The 20,213-nt window shown below is 36.3% G+C and overlaps 3 protein-coding genes across 4 annotated transcripts; 1 reads left to right on the plus strand and 2 right to left on the minus strand.

Moving 5' to 3' along the window:
- The first annotated feature begins 927 nt into the window (after positions 1-927).
- Positions 928-4,148, plus strand: LOC114530350 (transcription initiation factor IIB-like). The gene is made up of 10 exons (XM_028551964.1): positions 928-980; positions 1,062-1,175; positions 1,410-1,491; positions 2,014-2,115; positions 2,293-2,379; positions 2,580-2,709; positions 2,928-3,037; positions 3,144-3,238; positions 3,519-3,595; positions 3,764-4,148. Exons 1-10 carry the CDS (start codon positions 973-975, stop codon positions 3,895-3,897), a joined length of 939 nt encoding a protein of 312 aa, XP_028407765.1. The 5' UTR covers positions 928-972; the 3' UTR covers positions 3,898-4,148.
- Positions 4,149-4,688: 540 nt separating this feature from the next.
- Positions 4,689-11,706, minus strand: LOC114530386 (cyclic AMP-dependent transcription factor ATF-6 alpha-like). Of its 2 annotated transcripts, none has more exons than XM_028552012.1 (16): positions 11,531-11,706; positions 11,378-11,454; positions 10,594-10,651; positions 9,913-9,992; positions 9,073-9,760; positions 8,570-8,661; positions 8,405-8,479; positions 8,078-8,155; positions 7,697-7,804; positions 7,467-7,576; positions 6,669-7,019; positions 6,315-6,467; positions 5,888-5,947; positions 5,738-5,807; positions 5,519-5,600; positions 4,689-4,988 (listed from the first exon to the last, which is right to left on the minus strand). In XM_028552012.1, the coding sequence occupies exons 1-16, from the start codon at positions 11,586-11,588 to the stop codon at positions 4,822-4,824; spliced, it is 2,307 nt and encodes a 768-aa protein (XP_028407813.1). In that variant the 5' UTR covers positions 11,589-11,706; the 3' UTR covers positions 4,689-4,821. The 2 variants fall into 2 exon arrangements, with proteins under 2 accessions (XP_028407813.1, XP_028407812.1); XM_028552011.1 differs by having other exon boundaries at positions 10,561-10,651.
- Positions 11,707-12,330: 624 nt separating this feature from the next.
- LOC114530259 (argininosuccinate synthase-like) lies at positions 12,331-19,524 on the minus strand. The gene is made up of 17 exons (XM_028551855.1): positions 19,302-19,524; positions 16,396-16,464; positions 16,216-16,315; positions 16,053-16,141; positions 15,920-15,976; positions 15,556-15,630; positions 15,164-15,234; positions 15,061-15,091; positions 14,657-14,716; positions 14,550-14,580; positions 14,353-14,437; positions 14,169-14,233; positions 14,011-14,084; positions 13,632-13,790; positions 13,236-13,291; positions 12,989-13,054; positions 12,331-12,615 (listed from the first exon to the last, which is right to left on the minus strand). Exons 1-17 carry the CDS (start codon positions 19,401-19,403, stop codon positions 12,567-12,569), a joined length of 1,239 nt encoding a protein of 412 aa, XP_028407656.1. The 5' UTR covers positions 19,404-19,524; the 3' UTR covers positions 12,331-12,566.
- Positions 19,525-20,213: the final 689 nt, after the last annotated feature.

A 20,213-nucleotide genomic window follows, 5' to 3' on the forward strand; every position in this document is an offset into this window, starting at 1 on the left:
TGCGTGTGAGTTTCGCATGTGTTAGGACTGTTTTCCATTGTCGCGTTTTTTGTACGTACGTATACGCACGTAAAGCTTTTTTTTAAAGGCTGTTTTCCACTTACGCGTTTGTCATACGCACGTACACGCACGTAAAAGTCTAAACCTTATACATGTTACCTTTAAAAAAACTAAGTGAATAAATCGAAGGAACTTGGTTTTCTGCATATTTTAGTATGCATTAGTTGACCTAGATGTTAAATAATAGAAAGTTAAAAGCATTTAACATTTCCCGTACGTGTACGTGCGTATAAAAAACGCGTAAGTGGAAAACAGCCTTAAGTCATTTAAATGCTTATGAAAAAATCAACGATTGAATTCCGTTAATGTTTTTTGTATGTTTTCTCTGGCATAAAAATGATTATACAACAACTTAGAACTGAGGTTTCAAGCCTTTACGTGCGTGTACGCACGTGCAATGCAAAAAACGCGACAGTGGAAAGCAGAAATGATAGGAAATGGTAGGAAAGTAACTCGGAGAAAATTTGCATGATTCGCGAGCCAATCCTACTTCGTCCGTCTGCCGCGTTTGTCATAATAATTAAAGCAGGCTTGACTCTTGACTAGTAATTTCACAGAATAAAGAGAAGCCCTCTCTTTATTATATGGTAATTTGAAACACCTTACGATGGTACTCAAAGCAAATCACGAAAATGCTCAGTCAAAGCATTTTCTAAAACAGCGGATTAACGCCTCACTTCAACATACAACACAGTATTACAGAAGATTACTCAAATAAACGATTTCATGCAGTTCGACAAGTACGGTTAGTTGTTACTAATTTCAGCTTTCGATTTTATTCAGACATTCAAGGCAGAAGTATCGAGTTCCTGACATGTTTTCCTATTTTTAGTACTTTCGACTTCCGGCGGGCATTGTTGACCGAGACTATAAATATGACGTAATCGTTAAACATCTTTATTTCACTCAAACATGTCGAGGTAGGGTGATGTCAAATTTACTGCTGATTCTATCGTGAATTTCACACGATTTCACTCACGGATTAAATTTATTTCTTACAGAAAAAATAACAAGGGCAATTTGCAATGCCCGCAACATCCAGATGCTTTTTTAGTCGAGGACTACCGAGCAGGAGATATGGTTTGCCCCGAGTGTGGCTTGGTAGTGGGCGATCGGTAATGACGAGACCATTTTGAAACAATATTATACTAGCTTTAAATCACTTACAAGTGAATGAATACTGTCTTGGCATTACGAAAAATTCGTCTACTTTTAGATAAGGAATTCTTGGGCTGTCAAATATTTTTATAAGCGGCCGATTTACTTAAAATTGTAATTATAAACAAATGCTTTTGATGTCAAACTGAGTCAGACCGGCTTTTAAAATCATCGTCTTTTCCGTGTCATAGAGTGGTCGATGTTGGATCAGAGTGGAGAACATTTAACAACGAGAAATCGGTGTCCGATCCATCGCGTGTTGGCGCAGCTCAGGTAAGTAAAAACGTTGAAAAATCTGGTCCAGATTCTTTGTCGAAATCGTCTTGCTTGTACTCCATATTTCTTTCTTCTTGATATTAAAGTAGAGCCCAGGCTATCGCAGGACTGGCCTACGAGCGCTTAAGTTTACCCATTAACTGGACCAACATTTTCTTTAGTGATAGATTTTTTTTAGTTAGATAATCGGGAAAACGGTAATTCGCATAATCACGGCTAATAGAACCGTGGTATAATCGATATTGTATTTAATTAGGTCACAGTTAACACATTTTTGTTTTTTGGTTTTTCTTGATTATTTTGTTATAAGATTTCTAACTAAGAAAATTTCGGTTCTCTGTATCGCCTAAAATCCATACCCTTCTCACTCGAATTGACGGACTAGAATTTCAGTAATGTACTCAAAATGTCAACACATAAAAAGCTTTACTTTACGTTGACCCGAAATCTCGTGGAAAACTGCCATATTCATTAGTGAGTCACTATCATTATGGCAATCAATTATCTTATTATTTTCAGAATCCACTGTTAGGTGGGACTGATCTTTCTACAATGATTGAAAGAGGTGGTCCTGGGAAATATGACATGGATGGTTATTCCAGAATGCATAATCGTGGTGGTGTAAGTACAGTTAATTGCAACAATCATAAGCCCTCAAAATTAGTGAATTTTTCCTCGACGAAGTTAGGGATTTTTTGTGGAAGCAGGTATAAAAACATTGTTAATATGCCTTAGCAATTGGCAAATTTCAGTATAAATTACATAAAAAAGAATGACATACCGCAATTTCAATTTCAGGCATCCGGGTCAGATCGGAGTCTATTACAAGCGTTTAGAGAAATATCTGTTATGGCTGATCGGATTAATCTACCAAAAAATATTGTGGTAATTGAGCTCAAACTTTAAGCATACACTGCTTTACTTACAATGAGGGTTAACAGAAGTGGGAATTTTCAGACACAGTCAACACCGGATTTTCCTGAAGTTAAACTGTCTGCTAAAGCCTGTCTTTGAGGACGGTTGGTTAAATTCACAGCAATTTAGGTTAAAGGTAGTTAATATGAAATTGTTGATAAATCATTTAGGATCGAGCAAACACATTGTTCAAACAAGTTCATGAACAAAAAAGCCTGAAAGGTCGAAGCAATGATGCTATTGCTGCAGCGTGTTTATCTATTGCGTGTCGGCAAGAAGGTGTTCCCAGGACATTTAAAGGTACAATACCATGGACAATAGACCTTTCTCATCAAGACGTCAAACGCTGAAACCAGAAAGCCTGATGTTACACGAAATTTAATTCGCTCGTTAGTTTTGCGTAGCCAACCAAAATTCGTGTGGCATCAGGCTTTCCGCGTTTAACGTCTTCTTGTTATCGCTTGTTAATAATTTTGCTTATTTATTTTACCGTTTTAATTTACCGTTTCATTTTCCAGAAATATGTGCTGTTAGTAAGGTTTCAAAAAAAGAAATTGGTCGATGTTTTAAGCTCACTTTAAGAGCTCTAGAGACTAGTGTGGATCTCATTACGTCCGGAGATTTTATGGTTTGTAGCCATTTGACCTCAATCAGTTCATTTTAAGCATCAATGAAGTTTTTTGATAAGCAGCGTTTTGATTTTCGTTTTTTTAATGTAAACATCTTTCTTTTAGTCCCGGTTCTGTTCAAACTTAGGATTACCAATGACTGTCCAGAAAGCTGCTACCCATATTGCAAGGAAAGCTATGGATCTTGATTTAGTGGCAGGGTTAGTATAGTAACTCTTAAATATGAGTTGTGACCAACATGTTGCATGCATTGTGTTAAATAAACAGTCCTTAGCTTGCTGTTTGGTATATGTTTACTGTTTGGTAATGCCGTAGCTACTGCAAAACACGAATGCAACTATGACGTAACTTGGTTTATACGTATATAGGTATAATGTATAGATATTCAATTTTCGACAAACAACCATTGTAGACACAAAAGCGCGGTGACAAAGTATTTGATGTTATAACGGATGCATGTTGTTCTTAATTCTTTTACAGGCGTTGTCCTATATCTGTTGCAGCAGCGGCAATCTACCTCGCCTCACAAGCTTCTGAGGGTAAAAAGTCACAAAAAGGTAGAATATGCATTTTCCACCTGCCTCCCACATTGACCCTAAAGTTTGTTTTCCCATTATGTTTTCCTTACCCGCGCGGGCGGCCATTGAAGTTTTTGCCTCTATAAGGTTTGCGTTGAGTTCTTTCACTTATGTTATGTCAATATTCTGGAATATAATTTTTTTCAGAAATTGGTGACATAGCTGGCGTGGCCGACGTGACAATACGACAATCCTATCGTCTTATGTTTCCCAAAGCTTATGAACTATTTCCCACAGACTTTAAATTTTACACACCCATCGAAAAGCTGCCATATTCATAGGAAAATAGTCAAAAATATATTAAGACATTCGCATATTAAAGCTTCTTTTAAGACATGCATTGGAGAATATAAGTAAAGTTATGTATTTTATAAGTTAGTTTATTTCTATCTTTCTGTTGCGCTTTCACAAAATGAAATGTGATCGCCAAATAAGCAATATTGCATGATTGTAAATTTTTATATTTAAAAATTGAAAGTTTATGTTAAATTGTGTGAAACCATTATACAGTTTTAAAACGGGTAAAAATAAAAAGTATTATTGACTTATCTATTTCACCATTTTCTTAGCTTCCTCTATCAGGGTTAGTAGCAAAAATGAATATATAGTTTAAGTATCAAAATTTTTTTGCGTACATCTTTTTCACCCTCCAGTTCCCTATATCAACCCATAAATCAATTCATCGTAGTGGTATATGCAATAGTGCTCGCAAAATAGTTAGTTTACTCTGCCATTTATTCTGTCTTTTGTTTACATTGCCAGGCGATTGTGCTGTCAGTCGTAAGTTCGTGGCTGTTTTGCTAGCGTTTTCCGAAGCAAGTTTCAAACGAGTCCCACTGTTGGCAAATTGTAAGGCAATCCTGTTAAAAGGGCACCTTCCCCCAACCCTCCGCCTCTTGTTAAATGGAATGATTGCCTATGCTGCCCACTGCTTATGCTGCGCACTGCTTATGCTGGCGTCCCTGCAAGTTAAATAAAAAAAATTCATGGAAATTTACGAAATTAAAACTGTTCTATCGCCCGTTCTTCTCATGTGCCAAAACCGTTAGACAAATTAAAAACAAGTGTCCACTACGCTCGCAAGCACGCCGTCGATCGAGCAAGAAGCAACCACTCACACAAGCCAGATTTATACAATACATTTTAAAACTGCAGAACAGCAGCACCTACAAATACTAAATTAAGATTAATTTTCGCTAAGCGATTCAATTGTGATCATTCTCATTATTTACATAAGGTGTGTATAAATATGACATGTCCATAAGATTTGGTGGAATACTTGATCTCTTTATAAATATTCTTTTACTGTTTATGAATTGACAATCCATCTTTATCATTGGAATGTAATTTTTCTTTACACGCCATTTGGCGTCTGGAAAAGAGTGAAATAGTTTGTTAGATTAGGAGTACTATATAAGGAGTGGCCTGGACTCGGCAAGATAAGAGATGGCGTCATGAGCAACCAAGGATGAATGACATAGATCTAGGTAATGAAAACCGCGACGCCGTTTTTTTTTTAAAACTTATATTTTCTGAAAATTCAAGTTATTTAACCGTTCAAATAACAAATTTTCAACTGTCGGACGCTTATAGATGTAGCCTAACCAGTGAGCTCTATATAAATACCTAGGTATTTTTACAGTTCACTAAGCCAAACAGAAGTGGGAAATGGAGGGTTGAAAAGGGGTGAAAAAAAGGGGATGGAAGAGACAGTAAGGGGGGTTGAGTAACTATAGTAAATTTTATGAATTATAATATTTGACATCCCCGCAGGCTAATGCAAATGCATGATCGAAAAAAATGGACATTAATTCCTGCCAGCTTAGCTTCATCCATCGGGGTGTGTAAAAAATTTGATGTTGGACTGAGCAACTGCTAACAAATTCGTTTATATAAACCTACCTCCACTAGGGGCAGGTAAAATAAATGACATCTTTGGTCGACGTGTCGTGTTCATCTCAGTCGCTGGGAACATAAGATGATCCTATCGAAAGCAATATATTTTAGTTTCCGCTTAAATACCTCGCGTATAAAAATGTGAAAAAAGGAGGCGTGCAAGCGAATGATCTAGAAATCTGAACAGTTCCATAAATCAGGTCACCAAGAAACTTCATTTCCTACCTTTCTGAAAGAGACGAGGTACGAGGTATCAGGTTGACGGTTGAACGCCTGTTGAAATGATCTAAAAGATCTGAAATGAGCAAAACGATTAGCATGTTGATCAAATATGTCAACGAAATATACTTTAATTAATCGATTGAATATGCCTACCCTGTGTATCTCGAGGCTATTTGGAGTTCTTTTGATTGCGAATTTTTTAGCATGAACGACCTGCAGATGAAAGAATACAAATATTATAATGATTTTCACCACTTCAGTCACTGAACGCGCAAGTGAAACACTTTTTCAAAGTACAAAACGATAGTTCAGTACGTTCCAGGATCAGAATCAAGGACTGGGATTAGAGATTTAAGGCAGTAATATGGGATCAAAATTTCGGCAAGTAACAATTAAGTTTATAACAGCAGATGTATTTCACGTTTAAAATGTTTAGATCTTCGATGCAAGAGTGGTTCAACTGAGGGGGATTGAAGGGTTTTATTTCGTAACAATGAAACCTCAGGCATTTGAAAGCTGTGTGAAACATTGAAGTTGTTATGATCTAAGATCGCAAACGAAAGTAGTTTGGTCATTTTACCTCAAGTCTGTCTTGCTTGTAGAATTCTGTTTTATTTTCGTCACAAGTTCAGAGATCGGTGATCGTACATATTCCTGGCTCTGTTTACCGAGTCGCTCCGATATTCTTGCCATTTCATGTTTCCGAATCAATAATTCAATCAGTTCGTTTAATCTGAGAATACAAGTATCAACAGATACATCAGTGATCGAAAATAATGACAGTATAATAAATGCTATAGAAAGCTATTAGACTAACATCACAGGTAATATTGTCACATGAACATCGCAAATATTCAGTTAAAAATAGATGTACTCGTGTGCTGAAAATATAACCAAGCTACTTGGCCATTCATTTTTTCAGTGTAAAAATTACCTGTTATTCTCAGTTTCGTTCAGAGCAGGAGCTGGACTACATACAGAAGGTGTCACTTGAGTAATATTTTTCGATGGTGTTCGACTTCCCTTCTTTGTCTTCTTTATAAAACGGTTTTTCTCTGACGAACTGACAGTTCTCCCGCTGTCTCTCTCACTCTCTAAACCCTTCTTAAAAATGTTCTTTTTATGTTCCCGTCTGTTCTTCGTGTTTTCCTCGTCTTGTTTGGCAGACGACAATTTTTCAATGTCAATGTTATATTTATCAGTATATTCCAACAAAGCTCGACCATGGTGTACTGTGGAACTCTCGAGCAGACCTGGGCTTTCTTTTAGTTGGTCTTTAAAATTGCTAAGAGCAAATAAAATGATGCTTTGGTTAATATTACATATCAAAAACGTCACCTGCCTGCAGGGGCGTAGGAAGCGTTCAGAGATTGGGGGGGGGGGCACTAGCTTACAGGGGCACTTTTGGTTAATAAAAAGGTCAGCTGAAAATATGTATAGGGACGGTTTCATTGCCGAACCTGCAAGGACATCATTACTGTAGTTTATATTTATGCTCTACTAAACAATTTGGGCACGTGTAGTTGGGCATACGCAGGAAACAAAAAAGGCACCTTCGATTTTAAAATAGAATTTTAGGGGGAGCCGTGCCCCAGGTGCCCCCCGGTTCCTACGCCACTGCCTGCATGCATGCTACATAAAGGGACATATTGCTGCGAGGGAGTCACGCAGCGATAACATGCACTTTATAGCTACAGAATAAAGGTTGACAAGAAAAAAAGTTGAGACTAACCTGAAGCCATTCAGGTTGAGAGCAACAAAAAGTAGAAGAACAAGAACACATGTTGACTTTGCCACATTTCCACTCAGGTTCATCCCAGTCAAGTTCTTAAATGCATTGTTCTATAAAATAAAATGATTGTGGATTGTATCATTCTTCAATCTGTGAGGAATGTAATTGCTGAAGGAATTTAGCTATAATACGTTTTATGATCAGAACTACAAGAGACAACACACAATTACCTCTCTCTCCAACTCCATCAACCTCTTTTTAAGCATCTCATTTTCTTGTGTGATTTGGGCATTTAAAGCCAATGTCTCATTCAGTTTTGCCTCCAGGCTTTGTAAATACTGACAGGTGAAAAAAAATTATTATCATCATTACAAAATTTACAATATTTACAGTAATGAAACTAACAGACATTCTATATACTAATTGGATGGAATGGAAATTGAAAGCAAAATTTTGCAAATAAAAAGTCCCCCTAAACTTAATAGAGAGGGGCTGACTAGATTAACGTGCTGTCTTCCCCTAAATAGGTTAACTTCACCTAAAGTAATTGCCTAGTCCTGCTATTATTATGAAAAATCTAGAACATGTATCAAAGCAACCAAAGCACATACTTCTTTTTTCTTTTTCCTTGACAAGCAGGCTGACTCTCTGTTTTTGATCATTCTTTGTTGCCTTCTCAGCACTTTCATCTGAAAGATGGACAAACATGTGTTACCTTTTTAAAAAGCTATTGTTTGAATAGTTGAATTCTTGTAGATATAGTGTCTTATTGTGGACCAATTCTGAATCTCTGCTCATATAAACTAACACCTGCCAGAATTTATGTGTTTAAACAATTAAGTGTCATTGCATCTTAGACAAATTCTTAGACAAGAATGTAAGTTTCATTGCTCACAAAAAAGCTTTAATCACACAAATAATTCATTTAAATGACTTACATCAACATCTGCTGAAGTTGAACTATTTGTTTGGTTAAGACCAGTCCTTATTGTGGTTGAATTATTAACTGTTCCCTGTTTAACATACAATGAATATTGTAAGTTACACAAAATTTATGTAATGAGAATGGAACCAACCACAATAGTTAGAGTCCAAATACATACAATGATAGTGTTTGTAGTTTGTGGAATGGTGCCTTGGACAGTTGGCGAAACAGGTATACATGTCATCTTGTTGGTGCCCGCTTGAACCAACACTAAATAGAGAAATTAACATGATTATTTTAAAAGAATAACAAATGTAGCCATGACTAACAAGACACCAGAATGTTTTTAATTTATGTCAACAATTATATTAAATTATATGATAACAATGTATGCAACTACATTTCTGATGAACTAAAACAATTGCACAGCAAAGGGGAGCAAACCTTGAAAATGTTTATATCAAGACCCAATTTCTACCTGTACATTAACTGAGATATTTGCCTTATTTTAGGTCATTTAGGTCACTTAAAAAAACAGGCTCCGAACCATTGCACTGAACCTGTTTTAATGTACAACCAGGGCATACTACAGAATCAATTTTTTAGGCTAAGTTCACATGTTTGCTTTCTTACATAAAAAGAGGCTTGACTAAGCAAAGAAGAGATTCACTAAAGCTGTACCTGGTTTTAAAACAGAAACACCAGTACTTGATACAAGATTCATAGAATGTATTTGAGGTTGTGTAGTTGTCACTGGCAACACAGTTTGTAGTGGTATACTACCATTTAATTGTTGAACAAACATTGGATTTTGCTTAGAATTCCGAGGCAATGGCAACTTTAAGGTCTGTACATTCTGCAGAATGACAGGCTTTTGGTCCAGTTGTTGAACACCATTTGAAATTACCATGCATTGTGTGGGAGCACTGATTGACAGTTCATTCTTTATTTGGGTATTTGAGCCATTGGACTTTAGGCTACATGGCTGAACCTTCTTGTTTTCAGACTTTATAACCATTGAAACATTTGGAACACTTGGTTGGGTTTTTGGTTGCTGCAGCAAGACTTGTTGATGCTGTTTTGCTTGCTGTTGTTGTTGTTGTTGTTGTTGTTGTTGTTGTTGTTGTTGTTGTTGTTCTTGTTGCTGTGGTTGTAGCAACTGTTTTTGTAATTGCTGACTGGGCACTTGTTGTTGTATAGAAGGTTCATTAGCTAAAAAGCTAATCCCTTTGTCAATTTCTTGTATAATGCACTCTTCTTGGCAATCATTATCAAGCATAACATCAGTAATCATAACATGATCATGGTGATCTTGGTCAGAGAGGGAGCCTGTGCTATGAACAGGGGATAAGTTACCACTTCCAGAACTCTATAATATAAAAAGTTAGAGATCAGGTAAACAATATTTTCAACAAAAGAAATACATAGAATGGGAAAGTAGGCAAAAGGGAGAAAATAGAATAATTTCTATAAGGGGTTAGGGTAAGAAAATATGCAGGTTCACAAAGTCATGTACAGTACCTGTGATCCTGGTGAACTTGGGAAGGAATCGTTACATGAAACAGCTGAATCTGGGGATAATGGCTCATGTTTAAAAATATCTAGGAAAAAAATTAACAAGAGTGTTACAGATATGGCACAAGTAACAGCACTTATGAAAGTGAAGCAGCTCCTGACGTTTCTACGTCATCCAGCTTTTTAACAAGCAGCTGGTCAAGAAACTAATTTGCATTTATTATCTAAATAACATAGAACAAACTACAAAAATGTAAAAATGGCTAGATGTATGATTAAGCATTTGTGCCATATGCTTTGAACCAGACTCTTAATTTATAGCTAAACAGAACAATCTGCCAGTGTCTCTTGTTAACCATGTGCCAAAATATACTTAAACTTTCAAATTTTACACTGCCAAAAAACTGAATGATTTTAAACTGATAAAAAGTTTTGTTGTTCGCAGGGACTTTACAGATATGCGGTGATGTTTTGCGCAAAATTTGTCTGTGTCAGCCAAAGGCATACTGTACATGCACCTATCACATGGACAGTCTCTTACACACAATCACTCTCCATCATGGCTTATGCAATGGATTAACCTGTCCAGCAATGAATAGGCACATAACTATTTAAATATTTATAACAATACAAATTCCTTATAAGAAATATTACCTAAGCTTGGATAATCCAAGTCTGGAAAATTACCTAAAAAATCATCTGATTCAAGTTTGCCAACTAAATCCTGCAAGTCAATATCTTTCATCTGTAAAAAAATTCGAAAACTTTACTAAATAAAATTAGGATATTGATTAGCAGATTAAAGCTGACGTGTAAGCCATAATATAAAGGTTAACAAAATGAAAGTTTCCATAACAAAATATAAAACATCTTAACTTCTGCATGAAAATTATCGCGTACAAAATTCGGGCAAAATAAAGTTGAAGTCTTGGGAATAGTGTACATGTTTTGTGAAAACAAAATGAAACATATTTTACAAAGCAATGTGTGATAAATTTACTCGCCCGACATGATGCCCGAATATAAACACGCACACAACGTAACGTGAACAGTTTTTACGGCTATGAAACTAACAATTATGGCTACGTTTAGTTTGATACTTGATTGAACATAAAATATACAAAACAATATATAAAACCGTGAATCGGTTTATTGCATCAGTTTTATACGGTGTTTAGTGTTTACACATCCTTCAGACGGAAGTTTAAAAATAGCAAGGTTGTAATAAACGACTTTCTATTCCAAATTGTAAGATTTGAAACCCGTTATTTGCTTCTGAAATATACAAGTAATACCAAAAAATACTCTCAAGTTACTTTGGAAGCTAAACTCAACACCGGAAATTGTAGGGGCTTTAAATTTTACATTTCTCGAAACAGTTTTTATACACTAAATGACTAAAATAGGTGCTGCTAAAGGTGCACAAGATAAACACCTACGATACAATTTTACTCAATAAAAAGGGTCAGACCTCTTCTTCCGTGAATTTAAGATCATCTTGTGGTAATAAAAAGTCATCAGGGTTGAAATGAGTATCAGATAAGTCACCTAGAAAGAAGACGGTATAATTAGAAAATGCTGCTTGTTGAAGATCATTCGCTATTAAAGTACACTACATACGTACCCCATTCAAAGTTTTCTTCGAAAGGTATGGCATGTTCTGCCAAAACAGCACCAGACATGGTTACTCAGTAAAGTTAGATGAAAGTCTGTAGAGTATCCTTTACGTTTTACACCTTTGTAAAAGCTTTAATTTGTAAAACAATACAAGCCACACAACTATTACTTCTGTGAATGAAACGGAAGACTTCGCTTGAACGCTTTCTGAGCCCGTGGTGTTTTTTTTAAAGTTTTTGGTAACGTCATGTAAGTCTCATGCACTGATCTCTTAAGGCAGCCCCGTTTACAACCGCAGCGGGCGGTCTCTCCCACTGGTCTCTACCTATAACACAGCGAAATTACCCTGGGTACGAGGTTGCCCCGTTTACACTACACTCAATTTATTGACACGGCACGGCTAAAATGGGTGCCCATAAATTCAGTGTAGTGTAAACGGGCGTTTCACTTTCACCAGGCAGTAACGTCATCGACGTAGAAGTGAGAACGAGATGTTTTCTTATGGCAACTAACATGACAATTATTTTCCTAATTATATTCATGTTTCAGGCTACACGAATTTGTTCATGAATCATTACCATGCAAATGCTCAGTAGCTTATTTTTCTGCATCTGTCCTGGTTCGTTCAAAATTTCAAATTACTGTTTGTTCAAAATTATTACTGTTGTTCATTTGTTGTTTCTGACTCAATATTCAGAAAAATATTCCAAGTAACAAACCAGTTGGTTTGACTCGAGTAGGCATTTCCATATAATAAAAAACCGACTCAAACCACTAGAAACAATTCATATAAGTTATAACAGCTTCAACTGCATATTACGAGTATTATTGAATAGTAAATAATACACTAAATTTTACACATTGTTTAAACATATATCTTAAACATGGTCTAAAAACTCAAATAAATTATTTGGGTTTTTTTCGACGTCCTGCATGCGCACGATGAGACCATATGCTAAATTGCTAATTAACTATATTAAATCAAATACATCTCTATGCAAAGAAAATCCTCAGTACAATTGCAAGTTCATAAGTGAAAATTCTTATTTCAACTTTTCTGTCATCTGTCGAAGTCTGGTATTTTCTCTCAATCTAGAAAAAAACAATAAATTGAGGTTGCTAAAATACTATCTTAATATTAATCATGGACAGGGTGGTACCGAGCAAGGAAGGAGTTAGTGAGTGAACGCCCTCCACCAACAACATCTGTCACCCAGACTGAAGGCGGTTCCCCAAGGCCCAAATGATCAGATAGATACGATGGACATGGAAACAGAAGTGAATGGTGCCTATAGGCTATAGGTAAAGGCTCTCAAATTGATTTTGCCCAGAATCCCAATTTCTGTGAACTGACAGTCGCAATGTGAACTGACATTCACAATGACGGCAGAGAGGATGTTGTGTGTTTGTTTCTCAAGCGCTTCCTAAAAGTAGTTTAAAACCAGGGAGATAAAGAAAATCGTACCGAAGAGCATTGATTCTAATGAACCCTGCGGCGTCTTCTGGGTTGTAGTCGCTGATCACGTCCATACTAAGAGAGAAATAGAAACACGTGATGATTTCTAGTGAGAGACAATTTTAAAACTGGCGGGATCGTAGTAATCTTCCAGTAATTCAGGGACATTTCAGGAATTGGGTGTTTTTCTTCAATATTAGTTCTTCCTAAACTTATTTCAGCTTGATCAACTACATGACAATGACAAAATCAAAACCTGACAAGTTCTTCGTTGTAAAGAGAAGTCTTTGATTCTCGACCCAAGATGTATACCTATAATATTGCAAAAATGTACAGAAGTCTAATGAGATACGTGATATTGAGTGGCCCACCTTGTCAAGGTCTGAGAGAAATACAGCAATTGCAATTAATCAACCATGGCTCGAGCATCCTTTTACTCACATGTCAGATATACAGATATATCATTTACTACCTGGGGCTGGTTGTATAAAACTCTTTAACTATATTTTGCATAGTTAAATCCTAGTTAACTCAGAAATACACGACTTTAATTGATTGGGCAATTCTGTCCTTAACTACAGTTAAAAGTTAGCTAGTGTTTTATACAATTGGCCCCAGGAGGCCAGGAATCAGGATACAATGTTTTACTTACGTGTCCTTTATAAACTTGCATTTGTACGATTCCTTCAACATTCTCCTGGCTTTTAGCCAAACACTCTCTCACAAAGTTACCCTCAGGACTGAACCAAAAGCCGGTGTAAATAAATTGCGAGAACTGGTTAGATAAATACTGCTTCAGTTTTCTGACTTCCTGAAAGAATAACGTATACGGCAAAATATTTTATTTCATTCAAGTTTCATATACTTCCCAAGAGAATTCAACTCGTGATCTGGAAGAGTTGAGCGGAAATGTTGAACATGCATTAAAGCCATCAAGTTTACAAGGACTACTAAATTACTAAAAATAATAGGGGAAAACTTATAATTGACCATGCACCACCAGGGAAAAGGTGGTACTCGACCTGACCGACCTTGTCCATTGTGATGTTCTCAATATCCAAGTGAGCTTGTCGCAATATTGTTCCAGCAGGAGTCTCATAAATACCTAAAATATCGAATATAGAATCATCCATTATGTTACTTTCCATGGTCGCGAAGCAAGCTCCAAAGTAACTTACTGTACCCTCACCTCGAGATTTCATGCCAACAAAGCGATTTTCCACGATATCTATACGTCCAACTCCATTTCGTGAACTACGTTGGGCAAATAAAATGAAATTGTAAAAAAGCTTTTTTATGTTTGCACTTTGCAATGTTCAAGGTAAAAAGACATATTTATAATCACACTGCATAATGCGTTTTTCTATACTAACCCAATTTCATTGAGTTGTTGATACATTTCTAAAGGTTTGTTCGACGACTTTTTATCACTATGGCAGAGAACACGGATCGGAACACCTGAGTAAAATGGAGAGACAAATTGTATATTAATAATAGTACTTCTGCATTAACCTATATCATCTTAATCTCTGTAAATCTGCAAATTTGATTATTATTCTATGTCTCTCACCTTTTTTGAATTCAATCTCAAATCGTTCAGGCTAAAAGATTTAGAATGCATTTTGAGAGGTAAAATATAAAAATCAAAATAATTTTTTTTGTGTGATTAAGCTTCACCTTATCAGGAGCGTCTTCCGGATGAGTTGTTCTTTTGCAAATATCTTTTGGAGCTTCAGTCTAACAGAAATATTTCGTATATTACATGTTATATGGAGTATTGGAGCTTCAGTCTAACAGAAATAATATTACGTGTATTGCATGTTACATGGAGTATCAATACAAATATACGAATACAAATACAATAGATGGCCATTCCGAAGTTGCGGTAGTGGACTGGCGATAGTAAGACCAACCACGCAACTGCATGCATTAAGAGGCTGTTTTGGGGACGCAAACAAAAGGTTCGTCCCCAAAACAGCCCCATGATGCATTGTCAATATCACTATTACCAGTCCTTTACCGCAACTTCGGAATGGCCTGGATGAGCGAGGCTCAACCTGATGACAATATTCACGACATACCTTAGGATTTTCTAGGATTCCTGATTCATAGCTGAAAAATAAAAAAGTAGCCATTATTGATGATTGGTTCGGTATTAACATCTTTTCAAACATTAACCTCTACCTTATATGCATCAAATTTTCGTCTGTACTCCATGGATTCTTTGGGGTGACTGGCAAAGGAATCCCATTTTTCTAAACAAGAAACACAGCATGAAACTTGGGCGGAGCAGATATCAAAGGACAGGGTAAAGCATGGTCTTCTTTTAATGAGCACGCTGGGTTGGCGCCAAGCGCCCAAAACCTGGTAGGCCCGGAATAAAACTTAAAAGCACGATAAAACTTTTTGCACCTTTCCTGAGCCTCGTCGACCAAGGTGTCTAGGGTGTTTAGCTCATCATACTCTCTCCCTAGGCTCCTAGCCTACTACGCAACAGGCGGGCCCCACTCTTCAATTGAGCGTTTAATACAGCCGGAAAACAAATTCCGACGAATTTCGAAACAGCAAACCATTACCTTGGCATATTCAAACAAATCAGTTCTTCCCTTGAATTTTTCGATAAAAACCTCCATTCGCCATGGAGCGATAACCTAAAGAAAAAAAGCAGAAACATGTCAGAGAGTAAGTGGGAAAGGGAGTTGGAGGGGAAGGAAGGGAGGAGGGAGCGAGGGCAGTCTAGAAACTAGTCTAGAAAGTCTCAATCTCGCTCGAGACAATGATGATTTGATATGTGGTTTTGATATGTGGTTATGCTTATCAACTGTACCGCACGGCGCACGGACAAGTATAATTAATTCCTTTTCACCTATTTTATTGCTTTCGTAGTCTTAAAGATAATGAAATAAATGTATTTACTATTTCATTGTAATGTATTTATACCTTTGCTTTTGGAAAGAGGGAATAATAGGAAAGTTCAAAACGAATTTGATCATTACCCTAAAAAAACAAGATTAGCATATTATGCGCCTGGTAATAAAGCCCACGTTTCACACATGATCAAAGTTTGCCACACCTTTCCAGTCGCTCCATGAGACAAAAATTCCGCTCCTTCATCTAATGCAACTTTCACCTGACCGCGAGCAATGCATGGGCGAGCAATGGCTGAAGGAAAAATGAAAAAAATCGAGTAACATGCAGCTTGAGCTGAAGGTAATGAATTAATCGCTCGCATTTACATGTTCCGAGAAGATAACGGTCTTCGTAAATCGAGTCAGCTTGAATCATTGGGTAAATAAACTCTGTGACAAAATTTTCTCGAAGATCTTCAATTATCACCTTGAAGGAAACGACAGATGGGTTAACAATAATGTTTCCCTTTTTCATTCATATTTCATACCATATGATATGATACGAACCTTTTTCGCACCCAAATTCGTAGCTTTCGCTCTGGCTGCTTCGAAGTCTTCATCTTGACCAATGTTTGCCTAGCGTTTCAGAAAAGAAGATTTTCTGATTTTAACATCTTTAAAATATATCTTTAAGTATTTGAATAGTGAATTACTCCATGTTGGCAATAGTTTGTTTCCTTTAATTTCTTAACCTCAACCAACTGGCCAAAAATATCGAAAAATTAAAATTTGAATTTATTAATCACTGTAGTCCAGTATTGGAACGCCTCAATCCATGCAGTATCACTGCTGAAAGGATCAAACTTTCGAATACCTTTAACCTTTATAATGACAAATATTTGCTAGTTTCTTATTAGAAGAGTTAAAGGACAAGTCATATAAAAGTTATTTGTATACAGCCTTTGCAGTACTGCTGAAACTTGAACCCCGGGTGCAAAGAATGATGATTCTCTGCTTTCGTTTTAATAAGCCCACTGCAATTTATTGGCATGGCTAAAATTGGTACCCGTACCCAATTTTTTTAGCGCCCAGGCTAACAATACAAAGGCTGAGCATGGATAAAATGGGTACGGGACCCCATTTTAGCCGTGCCGATAAATTGAGTGTTGTGTAAACGGGGCTTTAGATTTGCAAAATTGAATGTTTTACTCGTACGAATATAAACCATGGAATGATAGATTCATGACATACAATATACTTGCTGTAAAGGTAGAACGTTTTAGTTTAAAGAAGTAATGGGTGAACAACCGTCATCCTTGCGACTTGCGAGCTAAGAGGAAAATAATCCATAAACGGTTGGACAAGGGTTGAGGCAGCGGTAGGCTGTGGTGTGTATGTGATATAACCTATAGGCTATATACCTAGTAACTTTTGAAGTTTGGCTACCTCCAAAAGCATTGAAATCTACATAGAGGCACGCGTGAGGAAAGGTCAAAAACTATAGTTCTTTGGAAATGGAAATTTGTTTCGGATTGAATCAAAATACGATATAACATTCATTTATTCAAAACTATATCCTATAAGGCTATATGCATGGCGATAATCATTGTCGAACCGCACTTGTCAGTCGATTGTAAATATATTATTAATTAGTTGCTGTAATTGGTAAAAAAACGCTAACACTGTCTTTGTGTTTCGTGTTTCGGGTGTCACAAACACAAATGAAAGGTAGCAAATAGTGCAATAAAGAGAAATTGGATTTTAAATATTTACAACTTCTAAAGGAAAACCATTAATTTTAATAATGTTCTGCCGACAAGTTGAAACGCTATTTTTTCAAAGTAATTAGCAAAACCTAAAATCACAGATTGAAATCAATTAATCTATTCCGCTATATTATCTTTAAAGACACTTTCTTTCTGCTTTTACTGGCCGCAAAAATTGTACGTTGCCTAATGGCTTAAAACAAAGATGCTTGTGCTAGCGTGTCGCTGAGATACGGTTAAGTGGTGGCCTTGATATGCTGCCTACTCAGTACTTGACATTCATACCCTGTCTGTCCTTGGTTTCTACGAGATTGGTAAGAAATTGTAATGGATGACAAATATTTTTGGTAGAAAGTTGTCAAGGATTGAGATGAATTAGTAATTCGAAATTGAATTCCGCGTTTTCCCTCATAACCCTATTACTATGTCAATATATTAAATTGATTCAGCGAACAATAAGAATCTTAGTAGGCAATAGTGGAATATCACAATGCACAATAGTAATAGACCGTCTCTAAGCTTTATTCAGTCTGTTTGGTGACCAATCACTGCTATAGAAAGTATTGAAGTCAATGGTTATAATTGACTATAGTTAGTGTAATTGACTTTGTATATGTTTTGGCCAGTGAACTCATATAAGTCTTTTCACTATTTATTATTATTATTCATGAATATTTACAAGCAGGATAAAACACCTGAGTAAAAAATTACTGCTATTACCGTGTGTCCTTATTCGAGTTCATTGGTTTTGGCTTCTTGGCTCAGCTTTATGAAAGTGATAGACATCACATGAAAGTTTTATTAGAAGGGCTGCTTCTCACTTACGCTTTTTTTATATGCACGTGCAGCCATGAACGGAACGCCTATAAATTTTCATTTCTTAACACCTAAGCCAACAAATGCATACTAAAATAAGCGTAAAACTAAAATCTTTCGATTTTTAACTCATTTATTCGCTTTGTTTTTTCAAAGATAACTTATATAAGGATTTAAACTATTACGTGCGTGTACGTGAGTATGTAAAACCCTAACTGTTAAAATTGGTCATTATTCGAAAAAAACGTTATCTTTCCATTACTACAAGCTCATAATTAGGCTGCCAACGTGTGCATACCAATGAATGGTTAATTATCTGTGGCACATATAGCACGGATTTAAATACGACTTACGATCGTTATTAATAAAACATCTGTTCTTGTGCAAACACTAAAAGCTTTTGAAGACAAACAAAAATATATAGCTAGCTGTGGAGCAAATTTTAGGTAAACAAAGCCTGCCTTAGAAATAAAAAATTTCTGATGATCAAAATACATTGCATGTAAACTAAAATTACTAAATGGTTTTGACTGGTGGACAATTGATACTTATAGAATATTGGTTTAGAGAAATATCTTCATTGAAAAATAGCATTTATTTCTAGCGTATGTAGTTAATTAAATACACGTTTCGGTAAAACAGACTTAACGAAAGAATGAGGCATTCACGAACCAAAACAAAGCTGCGACCTTTATATACACACATTGATATCAACTACACTTCTGGGAAATTTCATATTTATTTTGCATAAAAGTCTTACTTAAAAGCATTTTAAAAACATTCACTTAATAAAACCTTAGGCTTATTACTCGGACAATACAAAAATATACATTAATTACATTTACAAGAGACAAATTTAAACGGAAATAGCAGATTCAACTCTGGCCTTACCAAATATGCAATGATATCGTAGCCTTGCTCTTTCAACCAAACTAAAATACACGAAGTGTCGAGTCCGCCACTATACGCCAGGACAACAGTTTTATTCGGCATCTCGGAAGAACTAAGAATATAGGCAAGAAACTAGGAATATAGGCAAGGAATACACAGCTTAAAATGTTCTTAAGGCGCCAGATGATTTTGTGGAAAGTACATGTGTCTGTTTGAAGATGAATATTTATAATGTAGACAGCCTGTTGACGAAGCGTATTGCGTTCCTATTGGCTGTTATTTTGCCGCAGAGTTTCCGTTACAAAACCGTATCCGCTTTATAGGGTTTTCCCTGAGGATAGGCAATTGCATCATTTCACGAATTCATGTGATTTCCACATGCAAACGTTTCTGGAGAGAGAGAACTCACAGAACTCAAAGAGATTTTTGGGCTCTTTGCGGGACTGTCGGTGTTAAGATAAACATTAATATTCCGATGACGTCAGTCTATCTATGAACACGTGTCATGATCACATGAACACTAGCAGTATAAAGTTTTTGTTTCATGTAGTTTTTAAGTTAGTTGTTAGTTGTTAGTTGGAACTGTTACTTGTAAGTTGTATAAGTTTTCGTTAATAAATATTGTTATATATAAGTCTTCCACCGTCATGAGTTTAACAGGTTATGGGCCCAGTCACAGTCACGGCCGCTTATTGTTCGACGGTGATGAACAAAAGTATGAGTTATGGGAAGTAAAGTTTCTAGGGTATCTAAGGCTCAAAAAATTAAGCGATACCATACAAGGACCATTGGCTGATGATGCGTCTGAAGAACAACTACGAACAGACACAACCAAAAACGCGGATGCATTTGCCGAACTGATACAAGTACTAGATGATCGCAGTCTGTCGCTAATTATCCGAGACGCAGTGA

This window comes from Dendronephthya gigantea, unplaced genomic scaffold (assembly GCF_004324835.1).
Source record: "Dendronephthya gigantea isolate DGI-Jeju-01 unplaced genomic scaffold, DenGig_1.0 000061F, whole genome shotgun sequence".
NCBI classification, from domain to species: Eukaryota; Metazoa; Cnidaria; class Anthozoa; order Malacalcyonacea; family Nephtheidae; genus Dendronephthya; species Dendronephthya gigantea.

Bases quoted from the DNA above. Each gene is read 5' to 3' on its own strand.
- LOC114530350 (XM_028551964.1), top strand. The intron at 2,380-2,579 runs GTAATTGAGCTC...TAAATCATTTAG, and splicing joins ATCTACCAAAAAATATTGTG to GATCGAGCAAACACATTGTT. The intron at 3,596-3,763 runs GTAGAATATGCA...AATTTTTTTCAG, and splicing joins GGGTAAAAAGTCACAAAAAG to AAATTGGTGACATAGCTGGC.
- LOC114530386 (XM_028552011.1), bottom strand. From the start codon at position 11,588: ATGTCTGGTGCTGTTTTGGCAGAACATGCCATACCTTTCGAAGAAAAC. The intron at 11,455-11,530 runs GTACGTATGTAG...TCTTCTTTCTAG, and splicing joins CGAAGAAAACTTTGAATGGG to GTGACTTATCTGATACTCAT. The intron at 4,989-5,518 runs GTAGGTTTATAT...ACTCTTTTCCAG, and splicing joins TTTACCTGCCCCTAGTGGAG to ACGCCAAATGGCGTGTAAAG.
- LOC114530259 (XM_028551855.1), bottom strand. From the start codon at position 19,403: ATGCCGAATAAAACTGTTGTCCTGGCGTATAGTGGCGGACTCGACACT. The intron at 16,465-19,301 runs GTAAGGCCAGAG...CTGAAACGCTAG, and splicing joins ACGATATCATTGCATATTTG to GCAAACATTGGTCAAGATGA. The intron at 14,085-14,168 runs GTGAGGGTACAG...TCGATATTTTAG, and splicing joins TGTTGGCATGAAATCTCGAG to GTATTTATGAGACTCCTGCT.